The 23,745-nt window shown below is 50.4% G+C and overlaps 2 protein-coding genes across 3 annotated transcripts in view; one reads left to right on the top strand and one right to left on the bottom strand.

Moving 5' to 3' along the window:
• The window catches only part of BCAN (brevican), a 52,379-nt gene extending 34,887 nt beyond the window's left edge, over positions 1-17,492 (top strand). For both annotated transcript variants that reach the window (XM_034756797.1, XM_034756796.1), the window contains 6 exons: positions 6,455-6,562; positions 8,410-8,568; positions 13,189-13,271; positions 14,630-14,774; positions 16,503-16,685; positions 17,244-17,492. In XM_034756797.1, coding sequence (XP_034612688.1) covers positions 6,455-6,562; positions 8,410-8,568; positions 13,189-13,271; positions 14,630-14,774; positions 16,503-16,685; positions 17,244-17,260 — 695 coding nt within the window. In that variant the 3' untranslated portion in view covers positions 17,261-17,492. The remainder of the gene's footprint in view (positions 1-6,454; positions 6,563-8,409; positions 8,569-13,188; positions 13,272-14,629; positions 14,775-16,502; positions 16,686-17,243) is intronic.
• Positions 17,493-19,219: 1,727 nt separating this feature from the next.
• On the bottom strand, positions 19,220-23,539 carry HAPLN2 (hyaluronan and proteoglycan link protein 2; the record flags this gene model as incomplete). Its single annotated transcript, XM_034756828.1, is given in 4 exon segments — positions 19,220-20,670; positions 20,986-21,171; positions 21,961-22,077; positions 23,186-23,539. Coding segments are annotated over 4 exon segments (941 nt in total), but the record flags the coding sequence as incomplete, so codon positions are not given.
• Between the last annotated feature and the right edge of the window lie 206 nt (positions 23,540-23,745).

Here is a 23,745-nt window from a genome sequence, read left to right as displayed (position 1 = left end):
AAAAAATCAGTTTGGGTAAATGGAAACATTTTGAGCATTTTGAAATATTTCATTTGGATTTTGACTATATACCCCCCCTTTTCCAACCTTTTTAAAGTATAAATTAAATTACATTTTGAAACAAAAAATTGTTTGAACTGAAAAAAAAACAAAACCCCAAAAACGTCTCATTTAGAAAATGCCGAAACAGAACGTTTCTTTTTCCACTTTGGTTTGGGCCAGGAAATTCGTTGAAATTGACCCTTTCCCATGAACAGTTTCAGTTTTGATGAAATCGGCATGTTTTGATGAAAAAAACATTTAGTCAAAAATTCCTGTCTAGTTCTAGCTGCTATCGCTTGGGCTAAGGTTGTCTAGCTGGGGCTGTAACAGATTTATCTCCTCTATGAATTGGCAAAGAGGGGGACCTGGAACCTATGCTTACCAGAGGGCTAGAGTTATGTCTGGGGGTCCCTAGTCAGGGATCAGGAACAAACAGACTGTAAATTTTCATCCAAAACTTTTTTTCGCTGAAGAGTGCAGGTTCAGCAACACCAAAACGTTGGCCAATTCATGTCAAAAAGAAAACCAAAACCAAAATTGCCAAAAAAAAAAAAAAGTCCAACTGTTCCATTCTGAGAATTTCAAAATGAAACGTTTTGATTTTTTGGTTCAAAATGACTTTTTGTTTAAATTATTTAAATTTTTAAATATATTTCAATTTAAAAAAAAACATTTTTAAAAATGCTCAAAATTCAAGCGAATCATTTTGCTCCAGGTTGAACAAAGTGTTTCATGTGACCCAAAACTACGTTTTTTCAAACTTTTCAATTTGCCCAACATTTTGAAAAAATTCATGTTCAGTTTAATTCGAACCAACTTTTTCCTCGATTTTTCTGAATTGCCAGAGAATCAAAAAAATGTCATTTGCCCAACTCTGATCAGGCCTCTGGTGCTAGGAGCTGTACAAACTCGCAGAAAAGAGACAGTCCCTTACCAGAGAGCTTCCAATCCAACAAAGAGGGCAACTCTTAATTAAACCAACAAAAGTCTAGTATATTGAAAATAATGGCCCAAACCATTGGAGTAGTGAAGTAAGAATTAAATGTAATTATGACCACCAATAGGATAGGCTCTCATGTTACATTTCAGATGAAAGAGAATGCCTCTGGCAGCAGGGCATTGTGGGTCAGTGCTGAATCATAGGGAAGAGCGCCCTCTGCTGTCACAGAAACACAACCTCCTGCAGCAACGTCAGACATCTCCCATCTATCTACTCACCCACCTAGCCTGATCCACCCCAGCTTATCAGCCGATATGGCCCATTCACTCAGATCGCAGGTGAAGTGAGGGAGATAAGGAGACAGCACTGTGATTCTAAGGAGAAGGATGTGTCCTTATCCCTTAGGCTGTCGAAGGGCGTGCCGATTCTGGGATTGTAGCCGCTGGTGGAGCTGTGGTAGAGTCAGACGCACGATTAAAGCCATGCAACACACTCTGTGTTGGCCTGGGTTTCCAGGGTCCAATCAATTGTGCATAGGCCCTGAGTGCAGATGCCGCGTACCCCGAGAGAAGGGGATCTTCTGCCGACCTAGGAATACCACCTCCCCGGACAACGTTAGCTCTGCTGACGGCAACATTTGCAGGGTAGACCAGGACCAACTGGAGAGAGGGATTGTTTAGGGTGGCTTTAAGGAAGCCGCACCAGGCACGAATTAAAATTTGAGCTGCAGACCAAGACATGTTTCCTGTTGCTCAGAGCAGAACAGTCTCCCTAAGGGAGGTATCCATCACAAGGGGGGCATTTTAGGTGGGACCAGATGTCCCGATTTTATAGGGACAGTCCTGATTTTGGGGTCTTTTTCTTATATAGGCTCCTATTACCTCCCACCCCCCATTCCAATTTTTCACACTTGCTGTCTGGTCACCGTGGGTGGGACCAGACAAAGCACTTGGAGATTAGAATGGGGAAATGATCCTTAGACATGGTCTGGGGTAGGGTGGGACTGGATGACCTCCTGAGTCCTTTCCCTCTTTAAGAAGCTCGCAGAGGCCCTGATCTCCTCACTCAGAAACCTCTAAGAATCCAAAATCTTGCGATGCTCCCAGCAGAAAGCATGGGTTGACTCCGACGTGAACCAGTCTGGTCCCCACAAGCCCTGCAGCCGTTCTCGGTCTGATGAAAGCAAACGCTGCTGTGATTATCAATACTGTATGCGCTGCGCGTTCCCCTGTTTAATCCCTAACCCAAGGGCAAAGGCAGAGCACATTGATTTTAGTGGGAGTTAGTCAGCAAAATCCCTTGGAGAATCTGAGCTAAGATCACACATCAAGTCTGCAGCAGGGGATGAAACTCCGGATGCCTGGGTCCCCGCCTAGCAGCCTATAACCACGGGGCCGTCGTTCAGTACTTCATGCAGCACCCTGTCCCCAGTATTGGTCACTAGAGGTGCTTCAGAGGAAGATACAGAAGAACCCCTGCAGTAGCTAGATTCAGAATAGGCAGCCGGCCCTGCCTAGCAGAGACGCTCTTACGCCTTGAGGAGGTTTTTGCTTTATATCTATTGCTAGCCTCTGGGCTTTTTTAGCATTTACTATTCTCCGCCTGGCTCTTCTTGTTATCCGCATCAACCTCCCGAACCTCTTTGACTCCTGCTCCGTTCTCAGCCTCAATGACTTCCTGTGGTGAGGAGCGCCTCAATCTGGTTTGAATGCCTGGTGTGTCTGGACCACGTAGGAAAGATGGTGCTGTGGTAAGGGCCCTCGCCTATCGCTTGGGAGACCTGTATTCAAGTCCCTGCTCTCTCATGGACTTCCACTGTGAGCTTGGGCGTCTCACTTAGCCTCTCTGGGGCCCAGTTCCCCCTCTGTCTAAGGGCTGGTCTTCACTACCCGCCCGGATCGGCGGTAGAAAAATCGATCTCTCAGGGATCGATTTATCGCGTTTCGTCGGGACGCGATAATCAATCCCCGAATCGACGCGCGTACTCCACCAGCCCAGGTAGGAGTAAGCGCTGTCGACGGGGGAGTCGCGGCGGTCAATTTGCCGCTGTCCTGACAGCGGGGTAAGTCGGATCAGATACGTTGCATTCAGCTACACTGTTTGCATAGCTGAATTTGCGTATCTGAAATCGACCCCCCCCCCCCGTAGTGTAGACGTAGCCTAAGGGAGAAAACAGCACTGCCCTGCCTCCCAGGGGGCAGTGAGGATAAGTACATTAAAGATTAGCGAGATGCTTGGATGCTATAGGGATGGGACACAGCTAAGTACCTATTTGTATCATGGACCAAAACACTGTGGTGCTGTGCAAACACAGACCAAAACTACAGTCCTTCCTCCAAAGAGCTTGCAGTCTATGTATGAGACAACAGATGGGGTGAGGGGGAGAGCGTACAAGGAAACTGACAAGAGTGATCAGCACGCTAGGTCTCAGGTCACTTGCAGCCTAACCAAGAGAGAGAATCGTGTCTCGTAATTTAAGCGGCTAGCAATAACTTTGAGATCACAGGGGCTTCAGAGGCCCAGCTGGAGAAAAGCTACAGGACAAGATGTTGAAGCGTCATCTGCAGGGCAGCTCATCCAGTCAATCTAACGGCAAGCGGCCGGCCTTGCCTTGCGAAGGCAGTTACCAGAGGCCATTCGCTTACAGTGTCCGGATTCTTGCTCGGCTGAATGGGTCAGAAGGGGGTGGAAGCATCCAACCGGTTTGCAAAGCCTTAAGGGCGGGAACGCTCTTCTGAGGCATGGTCTAAAGGAGGCATTTGCTCTCTAAGGCCCAGTGAGCACAAGTAGATCCAGTCCCAAGCCTGGGAGTGACCCACAGTAAAAACAAAGCGCGCACAGCTACAAATAAAGACATTAAATTAGTGAACTAAGGATGGGTGAGGGGCAGGAACTATTCGGTTCAACGCTCGCTTCTGGCAGGAAGTGTGGTCTAGTGGGTAGAACAAAACTTTAGGCATCAGGACAGCTGAGCCTTGAGGTTCAAATATATTCAAGCTAAAGAGCTTCCTTGTAGGTAGCAGCAATGGGAGGCAGTTTTGCCTAGTGGATAGGACAGTAGCTGGAGACCTGGGTTCTAGGCTTGGCTCTACTGGTGACATTGCTCAAGTTCCTGTCTCTCTCTCTTTCCCTCTATGTCAGTTTCATCATCCATGAAACAGGGATGAGGACAGATCTGCAAATGAAAAGCTCAGTAGTGGAGCTCAGGGACAATGCCGCCTGCTGATGTTCGTTAGGGGGTGAAATTTTCAAAGCCAAATAAAAGATTTGGACGCCCATTTGCCACTCAAATTAAAATCTTAGCCTGCATGTTTAGAATGCGGTGACCACTCTAATCTCAGGGGGGAGCCGTGTTAGTCTGTGTCCACAAAAACAACGAGGAGTCCGGTGGCACCTTAAAGACTAACAGATTTATTTGGGCAGAAGCTTTCGTGGGCTAAAACCCACTTCTTCAGATGCATCACTCTAAGTAACCCTCAAAAGACACCCCTGTCAATAGCCTTGGAGGAACTTGATTTTAATTTTTTTTATATAAGATTGATGTTTATTTTTAAGCATTTTTTCAATTTTTAATCGATTTAAATTTTCCCGGTGACTTAAACCCCATAATTTTGTGCATTTCCCCCCCAATTTTTACTGATTTACATTTTCACAGTTAAAGGAAATTATGGGAAGGGCAGGCAATGTGGGGGAAGGGGAGAGATCAGGCAATGATTACGGCAAGAGATGTTCAGATTAAAAAAGTTAATGCTTTATAACCGTTAGAACACAAATTGTCACCATCACATGCCAAAATATACAAAGGGCATATCCCTAAACCGAACTCTAAGAAGTTCTCAAGCCGCAGTTTGCTTGCTTTGCCTAGCTGTACATTTCAAGTGTAATTGAGGGAAGTATTTTTCCCTTGGTTTGTGTGTGCGTATGGCGCAATTGACGCTTATCGACATTCGCCAATAAAAATCACATCCTTCCAAGTCCGTTAGTGAGATCACTGTAATTCTTCCTTGTTTTATAAATGGGGAAACTGACGCACAGAAAACTTTAACTAATACAAGGCGACAGAGCCTGGGAATGGGACTCGGATTTACTGGGGCGAGTGCTTGATCATTAGCCCAGGCCGCCATCCCCCGAGGGTATTTCCCAGCCAACGTGATTCTCTATCCCCGGATGAGTCTGACTCTTAGCTCAGTCCAATCTAGCAGGAGGGGCCCCACCACCAGAATTCATTCCTATTCCTGGGGAGACAGCAATCCCTTCTTGAGATGCACGTCTCCACCCCCGCCCCCTCATGGCTTCTCAGACAGTCCTCCCAGTGCGAACAGAACGGGCGGGAGATCCTCTTGCTCTGAAAGAATCCACCTTCTCCCTAGCGTCCACTCCATCCCCGGTGCCCACCAATCCAACGGCCGCCACTGAGCTCACACAAAGACAATGTTTTATGTTTGGTTGTAGAATTATTGAATGTCCCTCCTCACCCCCTGCCCAGCACTTACCTTTTCTACGGATCATTTGAAAGGTCAAACGGCCCCCACCACTCAGGTCTGTCCCGTCGTTCTGCGGGATGGAACTAAGTTTGTAACGGTGTCCGAGAGCGCTCGCCGCATCTGGTGGGGTGGGAGGGTTGCTCTACGCGGGTCTCCCAACATGACTGAGGTTCCCGCGCAGATGGAAACTTAAACGCCGGTGCTGCCTCTTTACCCGCAGCGGAGCCCCCGACATGGGGGTGTCCGGTCACACTCAGCTCTCCAAGAGGCTTGGGGCATTCAGTTCCTGGTCTACACTAACCCCCCAATTCGAACTAAGGTACGCAACTTCAGCTCCGTGAATAACGTAGCTGAAGTCGACGTACCTTAGTTCGAACCTACCGCGGTCCAGACGCGGCAGGCAGGCTCCCCCGTCGACTCCGCGTACTCCTCGCGCCGAGCAGGATCACCGGCGTCGACGGGGAGCACTTCTGGGTTCGATTTATCGCGTCCAGACAAGTCGCGATAAATCGAACCCAGAAGTTCGATTGCCTGCCGCCGAACCAGCGCGTAAGTAGAGACAAGCCCCATGATGCCACGAGGCTGGCTGGTTGCTCTGCCTCTCTTGTGAGCCTTAGGCCTGGACACAATAGGCCTCCTTCTGGTGTAAGATCTGACACAGAGCCAGAACTTTAGGGGGCATGCTCAGGTCTTGCAGGGGGAATGTGTGTGGGGGTTTGAATCCTGCCCTCTCCCAACACTTGAGAGGGAACTGGGGGGTGGCAGACTGGAGGCGTTACACTGCATTCTGGGCATCCCATCTCCAAAGATTTGGCATCAGCAGGAGAGAGGCCTGAGACCCCGTCGCTGGCTCCTGGAGAAGTCTGGAACAGTTGCAGCCAAGCCTGTTCTCTCGGGGTGCTGCTCACCTCAGATTTGCTCCCAGTATTAATGCCACTTGGGACCCCAGGGCTCAGCTGCCCGCTTCACTCTTTGCATGTGCTTTCAGATGACTGCATCCCAAACCCTTGCATGAACGGAGGGACCTGCAGCGAAGAAGGAGACCGCATCAGCTGTATATGTTTGCCAGGCTATGGAGGAGACAGCTGTGAAACAGGTGAGTCGGGGCGCGCACCACAGACACAGCCTGAAATGCTGTTGTGTTTTGAGGCAACATAAACCCGCAGCCCACTTGGGCTGCTAATTGTGCTGCGTGCCACGGGCAATGTCAGGGCAGCAGCCAGGATAGAACCCAGATCCGCCGGCTCTAACAGCCAGCTGAGCTCAAGTGGTGGAGGGGCCTATGATGCAGTTCCGATTCTGTCCAGGAATGGGCAGTGGCACGCACACACCAGTTTAATAAGAAGTCGTCGTCCCTGGTCTTCAAACCAACCATGGGACCTTGCTGGTTTTTAATTTCAAGGGAGCTCAGTGGCAGAACCGGTGGACGCTAACTCTGTAGGGCATAAAACATAGCCCTTGTGTAGCCCAGGAGCTGCAGGGACCCCATGCTAGCAGTGAGAGAGGACCTCAGGTCTACCTGACCCCATCTGTCCATGGCCTCTCTACTAAGATAGCCAAGAAGGGGGCAAATTTAATGCCAACCAAGAAGGTGCTTTTGTTATGTGGACACGTCTTCAACTGGATCATGACCCAACAATTCAATTCACGTAGGCCTCCACCCGTTTTGTGGGGCTTCAACTCAAAGATCTAAAGATGACTAGCTACATAGAGCCCCCTAAGCCCTCCTGCTGACTACAGGGCTTCACTGCTGAATAACACAGCTAGAGAATAATCAGGATAAAAAGTGTCCTGAGCTCATGCCCTGGGACAAATGACTAAGTTCCGTTTTGCGAAGGATTCCAAGATTTTGAAATTGATCAAGTATTATTTTACCAACTACAATTGGTTAATAACAGTAAAAGCATCCTGATTGGTTAATAATTAAATCACACAATGCTTTAATATCACGTGCTGCCATGAGCCACAGGAGACACCTTGAAGAGCTACTTGCGGCTCGCGAGCGTTAATCTGAGTATCACTGACATAGTCCAATGGAATATGGATCCACCAGAGTTTCTCCAATGAACTCTACATAGGACCCACATTTCTCAAAGAGACACATAACCACAATCCTAGGGAATGTCTACACTACCCGCCGGATCGGCGGGTAGAGATCAATCTATCGGGGATCGATTTATCACATGTAGTCTAGACGCGATAAATCGATCCCCGATTGCTCTCCCGTCGACTGCTGGACTCCAGCTTGGCGAGAGGCGGAAGCAAAGTCGACGGGGGAGCCGCGGGCGTCGATCCCGCGCCACGAGGACGCGAAGTAAGTAATTCTAAGTCGATCTAAGATACGTCGACTTCAGCTACGCTATTCTCGTAGCTGAAGTTGTGTATCTTAGATCGATCCTCCCCCCCCCAGTGTAGACCAGGCACTAATTACAAACACTCAAAGTGGAACAAGCCTGTTAAAATAATGTTAAGGTGTCTATGCACCGGGGCAAAACATACCCAGAAATGACACGCTGGAATAAGCTATTTGAATAATTAAGGCTCACCAGACCTGTTAAAAGTTAAAGAAAATCCAATAAATAAATCATGAAAGACCCAAGGTTGGAGGGAAGCAAGACGGGAAGACAATGAACGAATGAGATCTAGAACGCTTGCATCTCCATTGCTTGCTACCTTGGGCGGTCATTTAAACCAGTGCAATGCGAGTGCGAAACATTCGGATGTGGTGCAAACGGCTGAGCGAGGCGCAAAGCAATGGAGAATCAAGCCTATAAAATGCAATAGGAGAATTGTTCTGTTCAGAGAGGACTCTGGAATTCATGTGCATTTACATTAACATCCCTTTGCCCTGTACAGACACGCTTGTTTCTCTCGCTTCTCCAGGCATCTCGTCTCTTTCTCCTCTCATGGGCTCTCTTGTTTGTCCTCTTTCCTTCCCTCCAGATCTGGAGAAATGCAGGCCAGGCTGGAACAGCTTCCAGGGGTCCTGCTATAAACATTTCGCCATCCGAAGGAGCTGGGAGGATGCAGAAACCCAGTGCCGGCGTTATGGCGGCCACTTGGCCAACATCATGACCCCCGAAGAGCAGAACTTCATCAACAGTAAGCAGCATTGCCTTCAAATATCGGGAGCAAGGCCTCCCTAGAATTATGAGCTAGGGGCTTCAAAATCCTGAGAGTTAAAAAAAACAAACACCAAAAACATTTGAGCTCCTTTTTATTTGCCTTCAGGTTCCAGAGGCTAAGGAACATGCCTACACTGCATTGCAAACGGTTGTCTCTAGCTATGTGCAGATAGCCACACACGTTTGTGTGTGTAAGTTTGTTCCTAGGTAGTTGCTGTAGCCTTGGGTCCAGGAACCACAATTCCCAGGATGCACTGCAGAGAGGGTGAGGGCATTGGGGAAGGAGAGAGGGAGAGCAGGAGAAATGAGAATATGAGCTGCGTGAAGGAGCGAGGGGAATAAACCTTACCCTTACGGTTATCTAGCTTCCCGAGTCTTCCTCACAGCGGTTGAGGTACAAAAATTGGTGACGAGCACTAAAAAACCCCAGCGAAACAGAAATCTAACTGTCTTAGGGTTATCCAAGTGCCTCATCATTCCTGCTGTTGCTGCTCCCAGGGAAACTCCATCCTAAAAGCCTGCTGCTGCCGGCAACTGCAGCTTGCTGAGAAGAGAAATTTGAAGGAGCCGTATCTATTTTTCAAATGCTTCTTTTCCCAGCTGGCACGTTCCCCTGCAGTTCTGAGTACCCAGCTGCACTGCGAACAGAGTTTTATGGGGCCAGTCAGCAATTCTGTGACCAGAAAATCTTCCCAGCGGATTGTTCTCCACCTTTCTTGCTGACGCCTCCAACTTGCTTCCACACTTATTACCATGACACATGTCCTGCTTCCACTGTTCTTCATGCCTACCCCAGGAGATCCATCACTCCCATGGGAACAGCGGAGGTCTTACTTCAGCAACTATGTGCTTGCTATAGATACTTCTCCATATACTCCAGAAAAGCAGAAAGACTTACTGCTTCATTGCCTTGGTCCCGAAGGACAACGAACCTTCAAACATCTTCCTCCTTGTCCTGACATACTGTAAAATGTGACTCTGTCAGCCCTGGAAGATCATTTTAATCCTTTACTAAATGTTATTGCTGGATGCTTCAAGTTCTGTTCCCGTGTACAGATGCCACCTGAGCCCATCGACTACTACATGGCTGCCTTACGTGAGTTGAGTGCAACCTGTGAATTTGCCATTTTCACAGATGAAATGATCAGGGATCAAATTGTCATGAAGACAGACAGTTCCAAGACTGCCTGAAACTATGCTAAGTAGACATCATTGAACCGGCTGACTCATCTGAACAGGTTTCTCCTATCATTCTCGCAAGGAAGCCTAATGGTGCCCTCTGCACGTGTGGACTTGAGAGCTCTAAATTCCAACATAGTGGTGGATTATCATCCTCTAACCAACATCAGTGAAAAGTTGCTCACCTTGAAGGAAGCAAGAATTCTTATCACCCTTGATTTATCCTCAGTGTACCCCAAGATCCCCTTAATGGAAGTATCCCACATGTACACAGCTTTCTTCACTCCAGAAGGCTTGTTCCTATTCAAACGGATGCCATTTGGGTTAGCCTCTGCAGCATCTGTATTCCAGAGAATGATGCACGTGATCTTTAGAGAGATAAGGGCGTCCTTTCAAGAGGCCAGTCTGGTGTATGGCAAAGATGAGTCTGAACATGATGTCATTCTAACCAGGGTTCTAGAAAAACTCCAACAACCTGGACTTACTATCAGCAAAAAAAAAAAAAAAAAAAGGCAATTCTGTACTGACTCAGTGACATATCTAGGTCCTATTAGCTCTTGGAATGCCATACAATCAAAACCAGACTTAGTGAAAGCCATTTGCAAAGCACCAGAACTGGACAATAAGGACAAACTTTGATACTTCTTGGGCAGAGGTTCTCAAACTGGGGGTCAGGACCCCTCAGGGGGTTGCGAGGTTATTACATGGGGGGTTCGTGAGCTGTCAGCCTCCATCCCAAACCCCGCTTTTCCTCCAGCATTAATAATGGTGTTAAATACATTAAAAAGTGTTTTTAATTGATAAGGAGGGGTCACACTCAGAGGCTTGCTATGTGAAAGGGGTCACCAGTACAAAAGTTTGAGAAACATTGTTCTTGGGACTGTGAGAATACTATTCAACGTTTGTACAGCAGTTTGCTCTGAAAGTAATTCCTTTTTGTCATCTCCTAAAAAAGAACGTGCGGCTTGAATGGGATGAAGCGCGCAAGAACAGCTTTAACAACATAAAACATGCAATTTCCACCAGCCCGACTCTTAGCTCGTTTGCATCTGAGATGCAAATGATTGTCACCACAGATGCTTGCGAGGATGGTCTTGGTGCTGTCTTGACTCAGCTAAAAAATGGATGAGAAGTCACTATTGCATTTGCCTCCAGAGCCCTGAGTGCTCCAGAAAAAAAACGGATCATGTCATCGAGAAAGGTCTGGCATGTTTCTGGGCAGTAAGACACTTCAGAACCTACCTGTGGGTAGGAGATTTATCTTGAGATCGGACCACAAACCTCTTTCAATTCTATTCACCATGCCAGGTTCTGGTCGACCAACTCTGGTCAAGCATTTGAGCGCTGTGAAGGAGTGAGGGGATAAACTTAGCTTTGCTGTTCTCTAGCTTCCCAAGTCTTCCTCACAGGGGCTCAGGTACAAAATAAACCAACGTCTGTGGGACCCGGGTTTGTACACTCAGTGTTTCCAAGACTGTGCTTGAGCGTCCTCACTGCATTGTAAACCTGGATGTACAATTGCTGGGCCTGGGTCTCACAGCTGGGCTAACGCGTCCACACTGCACTACACCGACCTTCTGCCTCAGATCTGTGGCTTGAGCTGCATCCACACTGATAGGGCTTGGCCCCAAGTCACAGCGGGACTCAGGCTCTGCCCCCCCACCCCCAGCAGGATCCTAGGACTCGGGCCCCCAGTGTTCACTGACCTGAGTCAACTGATTTGTGTGTGGACAGAAGGGGCTGGGCTCAAACCTGAGTCAGAGCCCAGCCTTGGCGTGCAGTGTAGACAGACCTACACATTTTTGAGCTTTTCTCTGCAACCACGATGGTTAGAAACTTACTTTTGTTTTTCAGTGAAAGCTGAGGGCTTGTCTAGAGGAACAAGTTAATTCATGATAAAGTGGGGTATAAATCTACATTGCGCTCGCCTGCCGTGCACCATGTCCGTCTGATCCTGCTGCCGTGCACTGAAAATTCCCTAGTGCACTTTAATCTACTCCTGTTTCAAAGCAGGGAACGCCCTCGGCAGCCTGTGAGCTCTTCTTCCCTCCCCAGGGCAGCATTCCCTGCTTTTTGTTGCAGCCGGGAACGCAGCTCTCTTGCCTTCCTCCCCTCATGCATTAGCTAAGCCAGGGTGATGGCAGCAACAACCTATAGAGTGCTGCTGTGTGTGTGCGTGCGTGCATCACGTGTGCACACATGTCTGAGGTGTGCACGAACATGCACACGTGTGTGAAGGGAGGCTCGTCACACTGAAAGTAGTGAGAGACACAGAGGTCAATGATCATGGAAAACTCAAGGATAGATAGATAGATAGATAGATAGATAGATAGATAGATAGATAGATGGATAGAGGGGGTGTATAGGGATAGACAGAGACATACAGAGAGGGTGTATGGGGATAGATAGACAGACAAACAGACAGAGGGGGTATATGGGGATAGATAAATAGAGGGGATGTATGTAGATAGATAGATAGATAGAGGGGATGGATGGGGATAGATAGAGGGGGTGGATGGGGATAGATAGATAGATAGATAGATAGAGGGGGTGTATGGGGATAGATAGATAGATAGATAGATAGAGGGGGTGGATGGGGATAGATAGATAGATAGATCGATCGATAGAAACTAAGGTTTAAAGAGAAGCAATGAGCAATCATGAAAAACCCAGGGAGGGCAGGGAAGACGCACAGTGGGACACGCTGAGAAAGGGACAGAGGAGCGGAGAGAAGGCGGATGCTGTCGTGGGGTAAAGGAGCAGGCCAGGGCAGGAGGAAGGGAAGGAGTGACAGGGGAGGGAAGGGGGATTATGGGCCGAAGGCTGCTGCCCTATCTGGCGGGGCTGTTCTTGCAGTGTGAGCAGTGGGCCTGCAGAGAGAAGCTGGGGAGCGGCTGCAGCTTGGAGTGCGGGATGGGAGGATGGGGAAATGGATGGACTCTGCTGCCCTCTCCTGGAAGGACCCAAGAATGAGCCCCGTTTAAACGAAATACCTTGAGCTCGACTGTAGGCCGCCCCGCACTTCGTGCCTTCACCTCAATGCACAGGGGTTACCCAACGCTACCAAATCCCAACGACCGCCTCGGACCGTAGAGCTGGTCGCAGCTGCTTGCGAGTTTTCCTGTTTCGTCTAAATCCCACGGGAAGTCAGTCAGCCTCCCCTACGTGTCCTGGAAAATCCCAGGCTGAAAATATAACCAGCCGTCTTGGCAGGGAAGTCAGGTCTCCTGCATCAGGGCACAGACCAGCCCCTAAAGGATGAGAGTCAGGGACCCTGTGTCCAGGTAGTTCCCTCTTGCCCCTTCCGCTGACGTGAGACAGGATACTGACCCAGATGGGCCAGGGTTTTGATCCAGTCTGGGGATTCCTGTTGGTTTAATTCGCCCGGCACTAACCGCAACCCCCCTTTGGGTTCCAGATCAATACAAGGAATATCAGTGGATTGGCTTGAATGATCGAACCATCGAAGGAGATTTTCAGTGGTCTGATGGGAGCCCCGTGGTAAGTCACAAGGGGTCAGCGCTCTACTCTTCAGTGCAAAGGCCCCTTTAAGTCAGCGTGAGAGCTCAGTTAACTAGACACAGCGTTACCAGGCAAACAGACACTGGCTTAGCATGGCCATTTCAAATCAGACACAGTAAAGAGGGGGAAAAAAAAACCCTGTCAATGGCCTTTTGTTCTTCACAATCCCTCGGAAAATATTCTGCAGCTGTGAGTATGAATCAGACACTTCAATCATACTTTGCATTGATAGTCTGCTGGTTACGCGGCATCACTACCCTGGGCACTGGGCTACTTCAGGGATCTTTGCAGGAAAGCCCCCCCCGTTGTTGTTAAGGGCCAGGGCCCAGGATATTAATAGGCACTTTGGGCATCACTGCATTCAGCACTTCAGTGATTTAGGAACCAATACCTGATTTTCAAAAGTGATTTGGGCACTTATGAGCCTTAATCCCATTGACTATCAAAGTATCCAGGCCTGGACGGTCAAGTGCTCAACACCCACACTTGGGATCAGATTCAACCTACGGGGGGGGGGGGGGGGGGGTGTGTGTGTGTGTGTGTGTGTGTGTGTGTGTGTGAGAGAGAGAGAGAGAGAGAGAGAGAGATTACTCACTGCTCTCAATGGGAGCTAAGACCAGCTGAAAGCCTGCTCTCAATTACAAGTGCTGAAACCTTGCAAGAATTCTTGGCCTTAAGCCCTCATGGTATTTTTTCCAAAGCAGAGGGAGGGGGGAGCTAATTCAGATTAAATTCCCTTTTGCTGCACCTCTCAATTCCCTGTGCAGTTTCAGGGGGAATGTAGTATTCTTCCCTTTCTATTGCTGTGGGCAGTTAAACCCACCACCCCAGAGGTGACGGCATCTAAGGGGAGGGTGTAGAGACTTTCAGGGTTACTGTCTGACGTCCTGAAGGTTTTCCATGGTAACCTTGGGTTGGTCCTACTAGCCCTTCCAGAGCAGGCCTGCAGGTTATCAACCTTTAGAGTTGCTACTGATGCGACGACTAGCTAAACCCAACCCAGCGAGTGCAATGGACTTTGGCACAGCGGCTGCGCCATCCCTTGGGGTCTTGAGTTAAAGATTCGCTGCCTCTTGCTAAAACACACCGTCTAACTCAGTCACAAGTTATGCATCCAACACAAGATGAAATTCTCTGGCCTGTGCAACATAGGAGGTCAGACTTGATCACAATGGACCCTTCTGGCCTTAAAAATAAATAAATCGATGCATCTCCCCGGGCCTGGGCCTGTCTCCTACATCTAATGGTATCCAGGTGACTCTTTTGTGTTGGAATCTTGGCTTTTTATGCAGTGTATTCCCCGCTGTAGAGTTCACTCACGCTCCTTTTCTTGGCAGCTCTATGAGAACTGGCACCACGGGCAGCCCGACAGCTATTTCCTGTCTGGGGAAGACTGCGTGGTCATCGCGTGGCATAACGGGGGGCAGTGGAGCGACGTGCCTTGCAACTACCACCTGTCCTACACCTGTAAAATGGGCCTAGGTAAGCCTCAGTTGTACCACTTCTTCCACCAGTGCCGGCTTCTGCTCTGAGACCCAGACATTAGCAAGGGGGGGGGGGAAGGGAGACGACGGGGAGGTAGACAGTTTGCCATTGAAAAGGTTTTTTCAATGGAAAACGGGCCTCGTGTCCAAAACAGACATTGGAATTGTCCACTTTGGATGAAACTGTGGAGGTTTTCATCAAAAACCCTAAATTGACGTTTCGTTGGTTTTTGGTAACTTAAAAACAAAAACAAAACCACCAAGCATTTTGGCCAGTCGGGCAATCGATTCGATTTGACCGATCATTTTTGCCCAAACGGCAGGAGGGTTTTGGTTTTCGGTTGCCGAAAACTCAGCATCTTCCAAAAAAAAAAAAAAAAAACGTTGGTTGCTGAAAACGAACATTTTCAGGTTTGGGTTTTTCAGTGTGGCGGGGGAGGGGAGATCCCAAATGGTGTAAAAACATTTTGACAAAAATGGAACCAAAAGTTTTCGTGTAACTTTTTCACAAAACATCCCCAACTGCCTCTACGAGACATGCCTGAAGCACTATACAAAAGCAACACTAACCAACTTCTAATTCAGCTGCCTGATTCTCTGTTGCGCTGCACCTTCTTCTGGAGGTATTTCCATCCATACAACGTGTTACGAGTCGGCCTGGGAGCATTTTACACCCATTTTGCACTGGGGTTGATAACTGCACAAGGTTCAGGGGAGCAGAGAATCAAGCCAGTCTCTTTGGGGTGGGGACCGGCTTTTTGTTCTGTGTTTGTACAGCCAGGAGGTCCCGGGGCCATGACTGGAGCTGCTAGGCTCTACCGCAACGTAAGTCATAATAATAAACATAAGCTGGTCATCTAAATAAATAATAGATGTATAAATTGACCATGAACTGACCATGAATAAATTTAGTCTGGAAACCAGAAGCTTCCTAACCATCCGAGGTGACAGATTCTGGAACAGTGTCCCAAGCAAGCAGTAGTGGGGGCAGACAAGCTAACTAGTTGGAAGACGGGGCTCCATTGGTTTATGAATGGGACGATATGACGGGGTTCCCTGTGATAGCACGGACTGGACTTGCTGAACCTACAGGGGGTCCCTTCCTATCTACTCAGGTTGCGTACAAAGCAAGTTGGCCATAGTGTTTCCCTTTCCATTTTTTTTTTTTGCCCCTTTGAAGGTACAATGACACTCCACGCACAGGTCTGAAGGAGAGTCTGAAACATGGACCTTCCACGTCCCTTTATGCCCCTTGAGCGACTGCTAGCAGGCAGCAGTAGTGGGCCGTTATCCTCTATGTGGACTGACCATGAGAAGAAAGCATATGAGACACATTTCCCCAAATATACCACCAAGAGAACTGGGTGGAAATGATGCAAACCCTAAATCAGATTGAAAAATAGAAGGGGATAAGAAAAAATTGCCAAAAATTTAGACTAAAATCCTGGCGCCCACCCCCCACCCCCTTTTTTTGGGTAGAAATGTTGGTGAAAAGTTTCAGTGAAATTTTGAATTTTGAAAGGTTCCTCCCCCCACCTCTAATGTCTCTGGGTTCCCTGAGGCAATGGACGGGGGAATCGTCTGGCAGAGGGGCTACTTATCAGGGAGGCGGGGGTCATCTTGCTAGAATGTACTTGTGGGGGTGACATCATGTCTACCATGGCCAAGACAATGTCACATCCTGCATGACCTTTAACCCTTTGTCTCCCTTTCCTTCGTCCCCCAGTATCTTGCGCCTCCCCGCCTGAGATAACAAATGCCCACCGGTTTGGCAAACCAAAGCAGCGCTATGAGATCAATTCCATTGTCCTGTACCGATGTCTGGACGGCTTCACCCAGCGCCACTCGCCCGTGGTTCGGTGCCAGGAGGACGGCCGGTGGGAGCGGCCGCAGCTCAGCTGCGTTCCGAGTGAGTGCTTCGTAAACGCAGGGCTGAGTCCCTAGCCGCGTCGCGCCTTTGATTTCAATGAAATGATGCTGACTCACACCAGCAGGGGATCTGGCCCCTTGACGCCAATGGATCTGTGCCTGTTTACACAAGTTCAGGAATCGGATGTGGCCCCTAGTATCTCAGTAAAGAGCAGCCCAGGTGCCAGTTCCGCAGAGGCTAGAACATGGGCTCCTTTCGCCAGTGCTGGCGGAGGGTGTGTTTTTGCATTGCTTGTGCCCCCAAAGGTCAGGTGATTTCAATAGGTGCACAAGCAATACAGAATCGTAGAATATCAGGGTTGGAAGGGACCTCAGGAGGTCATCTAGTCCAACCCCCTGCTCAAAGCAGGACCAATCCCCAGACAGATTTTTACCCCAGTTCCCTAAATGGCCCCCTCAAGGATTGAACTCACAACTCTGGTTTTAGCAGGCCAATGCTCAAACCACTGAGCTATCCTTTTGGCTTTATAATATATAAATCCAACCGTGCTGGCATTTGACTGATGTTTTTGCTCCTTGTATATTTCTCTCTGAAAAGTTGGACCAAACCCTTGATGACGGAGGATGGACCCAAGATGGAAGACATCCCTTCCCAGGGGCACTGGGACTAGTTCTGAATGGAAACGGAGCTGGGAATATTTTTTTGTAAAACAGTCTGAAAACCAGCAGGAAAAGCAACGATGCCTTCCTCCCCATCACATTTTTTTATGTATGTATAAAGAAATTCTAATAACTAAATATTCCCTTTAAAAAAAAAATTGAGAGCAACATAAAATGTAACTTTTCACTTTGTGCAAGGAGTATTTTGTTATTGAAATTGAAACCGAATTGAAATCAATGTGGGAGCCAGAGACCGTGTGACCTTTGACCTATGGGTGGTGCCACATGATGATGTCACTGTGGGTGTGGTGAACCTCTCTCCTACCATTGGCCAGTGGATTCGTGCCCTCCACCCACACCTTTGTACGAGGAAGTTGTTCCTTAACTCCTCTCTGTGTTTGTAATCTCTTGCTTAAATAAATGGGGGCCAATGTGGGAAGAAAAGTAGGGGGACGTGCCTGGAAAAGGAAGTGACCTCATTTCCTCCACCAAGGACATGACTATAGGAGACTGGGAGTTTGTCACTACAATAAGTTGCTTGGCCCCAAACTCAATTGCATACAGGTTCTGGGTGAATTGATGTGAGGGAGTTTAGACGGGTGTGTGTGAAATATTTGCACAAAGAGGCAAAACTCCTTCAGCTTAGGACCTGACTTTGCCACATTCATCTGAAACCCGGCTCCCTTTTCCAGAGAAGAAGGGGCCTGCTTCCAAATGGCTCCAAAATTCCAAACCTTCTCAGGTTCCTGCCGCAAAAAACCCCAGCCCGTTTCATGGGAAAAAAAAAAAATCTATATCTGGGAGGAGTGACGTCTCTCCAAAATGCACCTCTTTGTATTCCCCCACCTTGGAAAAGACGGTCCCTGGTTTCACCCAGCTCTGGGAGCTTGTTTGAACTAGGGATGGGCCTCAGATATGACCCGGCCTATGCCTGGAGTTTGAGGAGGTTTGCAATTTGGGTTTCAGCCCCATATTCGGTTGTACTCACCGCCATAGTGTGTGAGGCCTTGCATGGATCTTCAGAGCCCCTTGGTGATCTCCGTTTCCCCTCACCCTGTGTGATCTTGGGCAAATCACAATCAGTCACTCCGGGCCTCAGTTCCCCCACCTGCCAAATGGGGCTAAAAGTCCATCCTCTGCGCGCCTTGTCTGTGGATGCGAAACGGCTCAGAGCAGCAGCGCGTGCCGGTGCAACGGGGCCCTGATCTCACTGGGCACCACCTGCTGCTCCGGTCCGACACGTACGAAAAGATTCTGAGGCTGGGTCTACACTGCAAACGTAAACCGGTGTAACCGTGTGAAAAATCCCCGCCCCCCGAGCGGCGTAGTTATATTGCTCTAACCTGCAGCGTAGCCAGAGCGATGACGCTCTCCTGTACATGGAGCCTCTCGGGAAGGTGGTTTAACTACGCCAACAGGAGCGGGTCTTTAGTAGTGTCTTCACTAAAGCGCTACCGTGGTGCAGCTGCCCATGCGTGAAGACAAGCCCTCGGGGGAGCTGGTGGCTGGGACTGGCTGGCTAACGGGCCCGGTGGTAAGGGCTATGCCAGAACCTTTCAGCTGTAGGCTGCTGGCAAAGGATCAAACCATCCCTAACCGAACTCTGGGTAAGTCTTAGTCCGGGCAACCTCTCCCGCTGCAGGGTAATTTCTCCTAAAAACGTCACAAGGCCTCCGATGGAGCGCGTAAGCTGGATATCACAAGGTACCTGCCACCCACCGCATGGGTAAGTCTGTCCTCTTGCTAGTGGCTAGTCCACATACAGAGTCTGCTCCAGCTAAGGGGGCACAGTGCTTCGGTTGACACATGAGCAGCGAATGCCTTCTAGCTCTGAACGTCCTTGGCTCGAGGGCTGGACTGTGTCACCCTATGGCTAATACGCACGGGGGACAAAAACCCCAAAGGTGCTATTTATGGGGTGGGTTTACCATCATTTTATTAATTTACATGGATAAACTCAATTAGTCAAACTCATTACTTTCCAGCCTTTCACATATTGGCACTGAACGGCTTCTTCACGGGGGGAGCCAGGCAGGTGTTGGGGTTAAAAGACAGACCTTCATGAACACAGTGTAGTGAGCCGGCTGGGGGCTTGTGTGCACTGCTGCCCTCTGCTGGACTGGAATCAGAATGGCTCGACTGTGTGTCATAGCCCCTATATTGCTGCTAATTAAGGATGCTCCTTTAGCTCAAGTGGCAAGGGACCTGTGCTTTGCAGAGCAGAGGGATCTGAGTTGTGGCCCTGCTATCGCTGTGAATTTCCACAAGCACGAGGAAGCATACGGAGAGTCAGGAAGCTTTTTATCTCCAGGGGCACCCCATCCCCTGTTGGAAATAGGTGAGCAATGGATACAAAATGCCATTTCTTCGTTAGCCTTAAACTAAACCAAAAAAATCTACAGCTACTGGTTATTCCTCTGAGGGGTCCAGCGACCTCACGGGAGCAGGACACTGGATTCTTACTGAGTCCCATGGATTCTGTCTTCTCCTGACGACCCCCCTGCTCCAGATGGCAGCTAAACAGCAGGAACCCAGAACCGAGAAGAGCAAAAGCCCGGAGAAGACCAGAGAAGTTCTGAGGTTGGGGGCTTTGGTGCTTCCATTCTCACTTGCTCTCTGTGTCGAAAGGGTAGAAGTCACCCCTGGGCAGAGGGTCTGAATCCAGCCTGTGCACCACTTAAGCCCTCAAACATCAGCGCTTAAGTAGCCCACAGGCCCTTGGCCCAGGGGTTGAATTTTGTGCCAGATTCAGGGCTCCAGAGAACAGATTCCTCAGTTCACAGAACAGGGCAGGCAGCCTATTGGCCTCTCCCGGCCAGCGCTCCCGAAGGAGCCACCTCTGGACCTGAGACAGGATTCTGGTCTCCATGGCCCATCCAGTCCTTGGTCTCTCTGCTAAGGCTGACGATGAGCGGATGGGCCAAGCGAGTGTTATGTGCTGCTGGAAACCGGCCTGAGACCCACTGGGGAAGAGAAACATGCAGAGCTCATGACCCTTGACAGGCGCAGGGCGGCTGGAAACCAGCGAAGAGCAGAGCTGACGTCCCCTCCCCGGTGTCCCATCATCACCCCGTGCCATCCCTATTTCACCGAGAAGCAGTAGGTCCCGTATGTCTGAAGCTCCTTGTTGGGGAAGCCGAAGCTCCGGACGCCGGGGTCCGGAAGGCCCCCGCAGTGGGTGCGAGGGGTGGTGATGGGGTAGCGGACGCTGCCGTCCGCCAGCCAGCCCCCGTCGCAACGGTCCAGCTGGGAGAATTTCCAGGCGGAGTAGAGCTGCCCGATGTTGGCGATGGTGGCCCCTTGGTTGCGGCAAGCCTGCCCCGCCTCTTTGAAGCTCAGGTGGCCCTGGATGAAATAGACCTGGCCTGGGGAGAGAGAGAGAGGGAAGGGGAGGGTGTCAAGGCGAAGGTCACATGGGACGCTGAGTGGTGTGGGGACCTGCCACGGAGATGCCAAGGGTCCCTCTAGCCTGGCTAGAAGACAGCAGGTCCTGCCTAGCTCATGGGCAATGCCTACTGGAAGGAATGACCCAGACAGGGAGGAGGGGGATACCACACCAGACGGAACTAGTGAGCTGACCCAGAACAGGAGGGGGTACCAGACGAGACGAGCCTTTGCTCTAATCTTGTCTCCCTACGCTCTGCGGTCGCACGGAGCCGCCGCGTTCCCTCTGGACGTACCCCTCACAGGAGAGGTGAAGCAGAACGCGTCGAACCGGTCCTTCTGCTTGTCCTTGGCCCCGTAGGTCCGAACTCCCGGGAGGAGAAGCCGCCCCCCGCAGGGCTCTCGGGGGTTAATAATGGGATAGTGGACGGTCCCGTCGAGAATCCAGCCTGCATTACACCAGTCCAGCCCTTCGGTCCACGCTGCGGGTTAGCGGGAGAAAAAGGTATGGGCAAGCGTCAGAACCTAGCTACTGGATACCTTAATAATGGCCCCGATTCTCCGTTGGCCCACATATCGTGCGGAGCAAAGGGGAGTCTATCCCCAGCTCTGGGAGAGAGAGTGGTCCAGCGCTTAGAGGAATGGGTTCTAATCCCAGCTCTGGAATGGCAGGGGGTGGCATAGCAGTTTGAAGAGAGGGAGCTGGGGGCCAGGACTCCTGGGTCCTATTCCCAGATCGGATGATCCTACTCTGTAATGCGTCTCTAAACAAAAGCTGGCTGTTGTAACGATTCTGTAACATCCGATGAAGTGGGCTGTAGCCCACGAAAGCTTATGCCCAAATAAATTTGTTAGTCTAAGGTGCCACGAGGACGCCTCGTTGTTTTTGCTGATACAGACTAACAGGGCTACCCCTCTGAAACCTGATATTTACATGCCAATGATCTGTAAACCTGTTAAAACATCCTAAATAAATAAAGAGATTAACTTTTTTTTCCCCAAGCATATCTTGAAAACTTTGGGGGGAGGGATAGCTCAGTGGTTTGAGCATTGGCCTACTAAACCCAGGGTTGTGAGTTCAGTCCTTGAGGGGGCCACTTAGGGATCTGGGGTAAAAATCTGTCTGGGGATTGGTCCTGCTTTGAGCAGGGGGTTGGACTAGATGACCTGCTGAGGTCCCTTCCAACCCTGATATTCTATGATTCTATCTAGAGCAAAGTCTGGGAATTAGACGCTAGAGGAGGTGGGTGACACAGACAGAGGCTGGTTACCTTTGTAGAGCTGCTGGTAAGTGGCCAGTCTGGAGTCCTGCTCTTCACAGGCTTGCTTAGCCTCAAAGTAGTTGAATCTGTAGCGCCCCTGGCTGGTCTGGTAGGGGAAGACGACACCTGGGTGATCGGAACAGAAAGGGAGTGAGCTGGTATTCTGGGATCAGAGAGTTGATCGGGAATCTCAGTGCAGGATGCCGGCCTCTGCACCTGCCCAACCATTTTTTGACAGAACCCTTTTCCGTCGGAAAATGCAGTTTTGTCCAAATCAAAATGATTTGCGGGAATTCGTCGACATTTTCCGTGGGGAATAGTGGACACGATTCGCTTCGCATTTCTCGTTTCAACCCAGTGATTGCTACACACTATTGGATATTTTGTGTTCTATTCGCATGTTTCAATGTTCCCGAAATGTTCTGAAGTTTCTGAATCGAAATCCTTCCGAATTTCGGTTCCACGGGGAATTTCAAAATTTCGCCTTCTCTTTCCGGATCCGGAATGAAAACAAAGTTTGAAATGTCGGGATTTCCCGTGGGACAGAAATTCCGCTTCTCGGCCAGATCTGCCGGCCCCCTGTGGAACCCCCATGGTATTATTCTCTTCCAGCAGTGCATCGAAGGCTCACATGAGATCAGAGACAGAGCAAAAGACAGTCCTTGCCCCGTAGAGCTCACAGTCTGAATAAGCAGACAGAGGGTGGGAGGGGAAACTGAGGCACAGCCAGGGGCAGTGGCTTGCTCAAGGTCACAGAGCAGGGATTTGGGGAGCAACGGCTGCAGGGACCCCCTGGACTGAGCGTAGGGATGGCTGGAAGGACCCAACCCACCCCTAAGCTCAGAAGGAGCTGGAGGTAGAGGGGAAGTGAGCTAAGATTTTTAAAACCACTTCTCTCATGGGCTCCCACCAGGGGATGCAGGTTCTCCCATCTCCCTCTGGGGACCCACTTCCAGGGGATGCAGCTTCCCCTGCCCCCTCGGGGAACCCTGCCAAAGGACATGGCTCCCCCTGCTTCTCTCAGGGGACACGGCTGCTCCTGCCGCTTCTCCCTGGGGGCCCCCTGCCAGGGGACACGGCTCCCCCCGCTTTTCCTCCAGCCCCCCGCCAGGGGACATGGCTGCCCCCAACGCCCGAGGCTCCCATCAGCAGAAGGGATCTCCCCTGAAGAGGACGGGGCCATTGCTGGCCGGAGGGGGACTGTTCCCAGGCCGCCGTGGGAGCCGGGACTTACCGTCCAGCGTCAGCGTCAGCGACAGGCTCTCGTCCTCCAGCCCGTTGACCAGCTGGCAGCGGTAGCGCCCCTCGTCCTCCAGCGTCACCCCGGCGATGGTGAGGGAGGCGTCGTTGCGGTGGCCGCGCCTCAGCCGGGCCCGCCCGCCCAGCTGCCCGTAGGTCTTGTGCTGGAGCCCGTTGGTGACCAGGATGATGTTCTCCGGCAGCTCGGCCAGCTCCACCTTGCTCCATTTCACCTTGTAGTGGGGGGGCCGCGCCCGCAGGACGCAGGGCAGGGTGACCGTGGCGCCGCGCTGGGCGTGCACCACCTCATGGAGGGGCTCCAGCAGGTACTGCAGGCGCGGGGTGGGGGCTGTGAGGAGACACCGGCAGGGGGAGGCGCGTCGAACCCCCGGCCTTGCTCGGCCTGCGGCCTCCCGAGACGCTCGAGGATTGCGGCTCCGCGGCTCTCCTCCAAGTCCTGCTCTGTTTGCCTGCTGATGCCCTTCAATCCCAAACGGCAACCCCCACCCTGCTATTCCAGCCCTGAGCTCCCCCCCAGCGCCCCCGATGCCCCTC

The sequence above is a fragment of the Trachemys scripta genome, chromosome 24 (assembly GCF_013100865.1).
Source record: "Trachemys scripta elegans isolate TJP31775 chromosome 24, CAS_Tse_1.0, whole genome shotgun sequence".
Lineage (NCBI taxonomy): Eukaryota > Metazoa > Chordata > Testudines > Emydidae > Trachemys > Trachemys scripta.
This window is presented reverse-complemented; position numbering and strand designations above follow the sequence as displayed.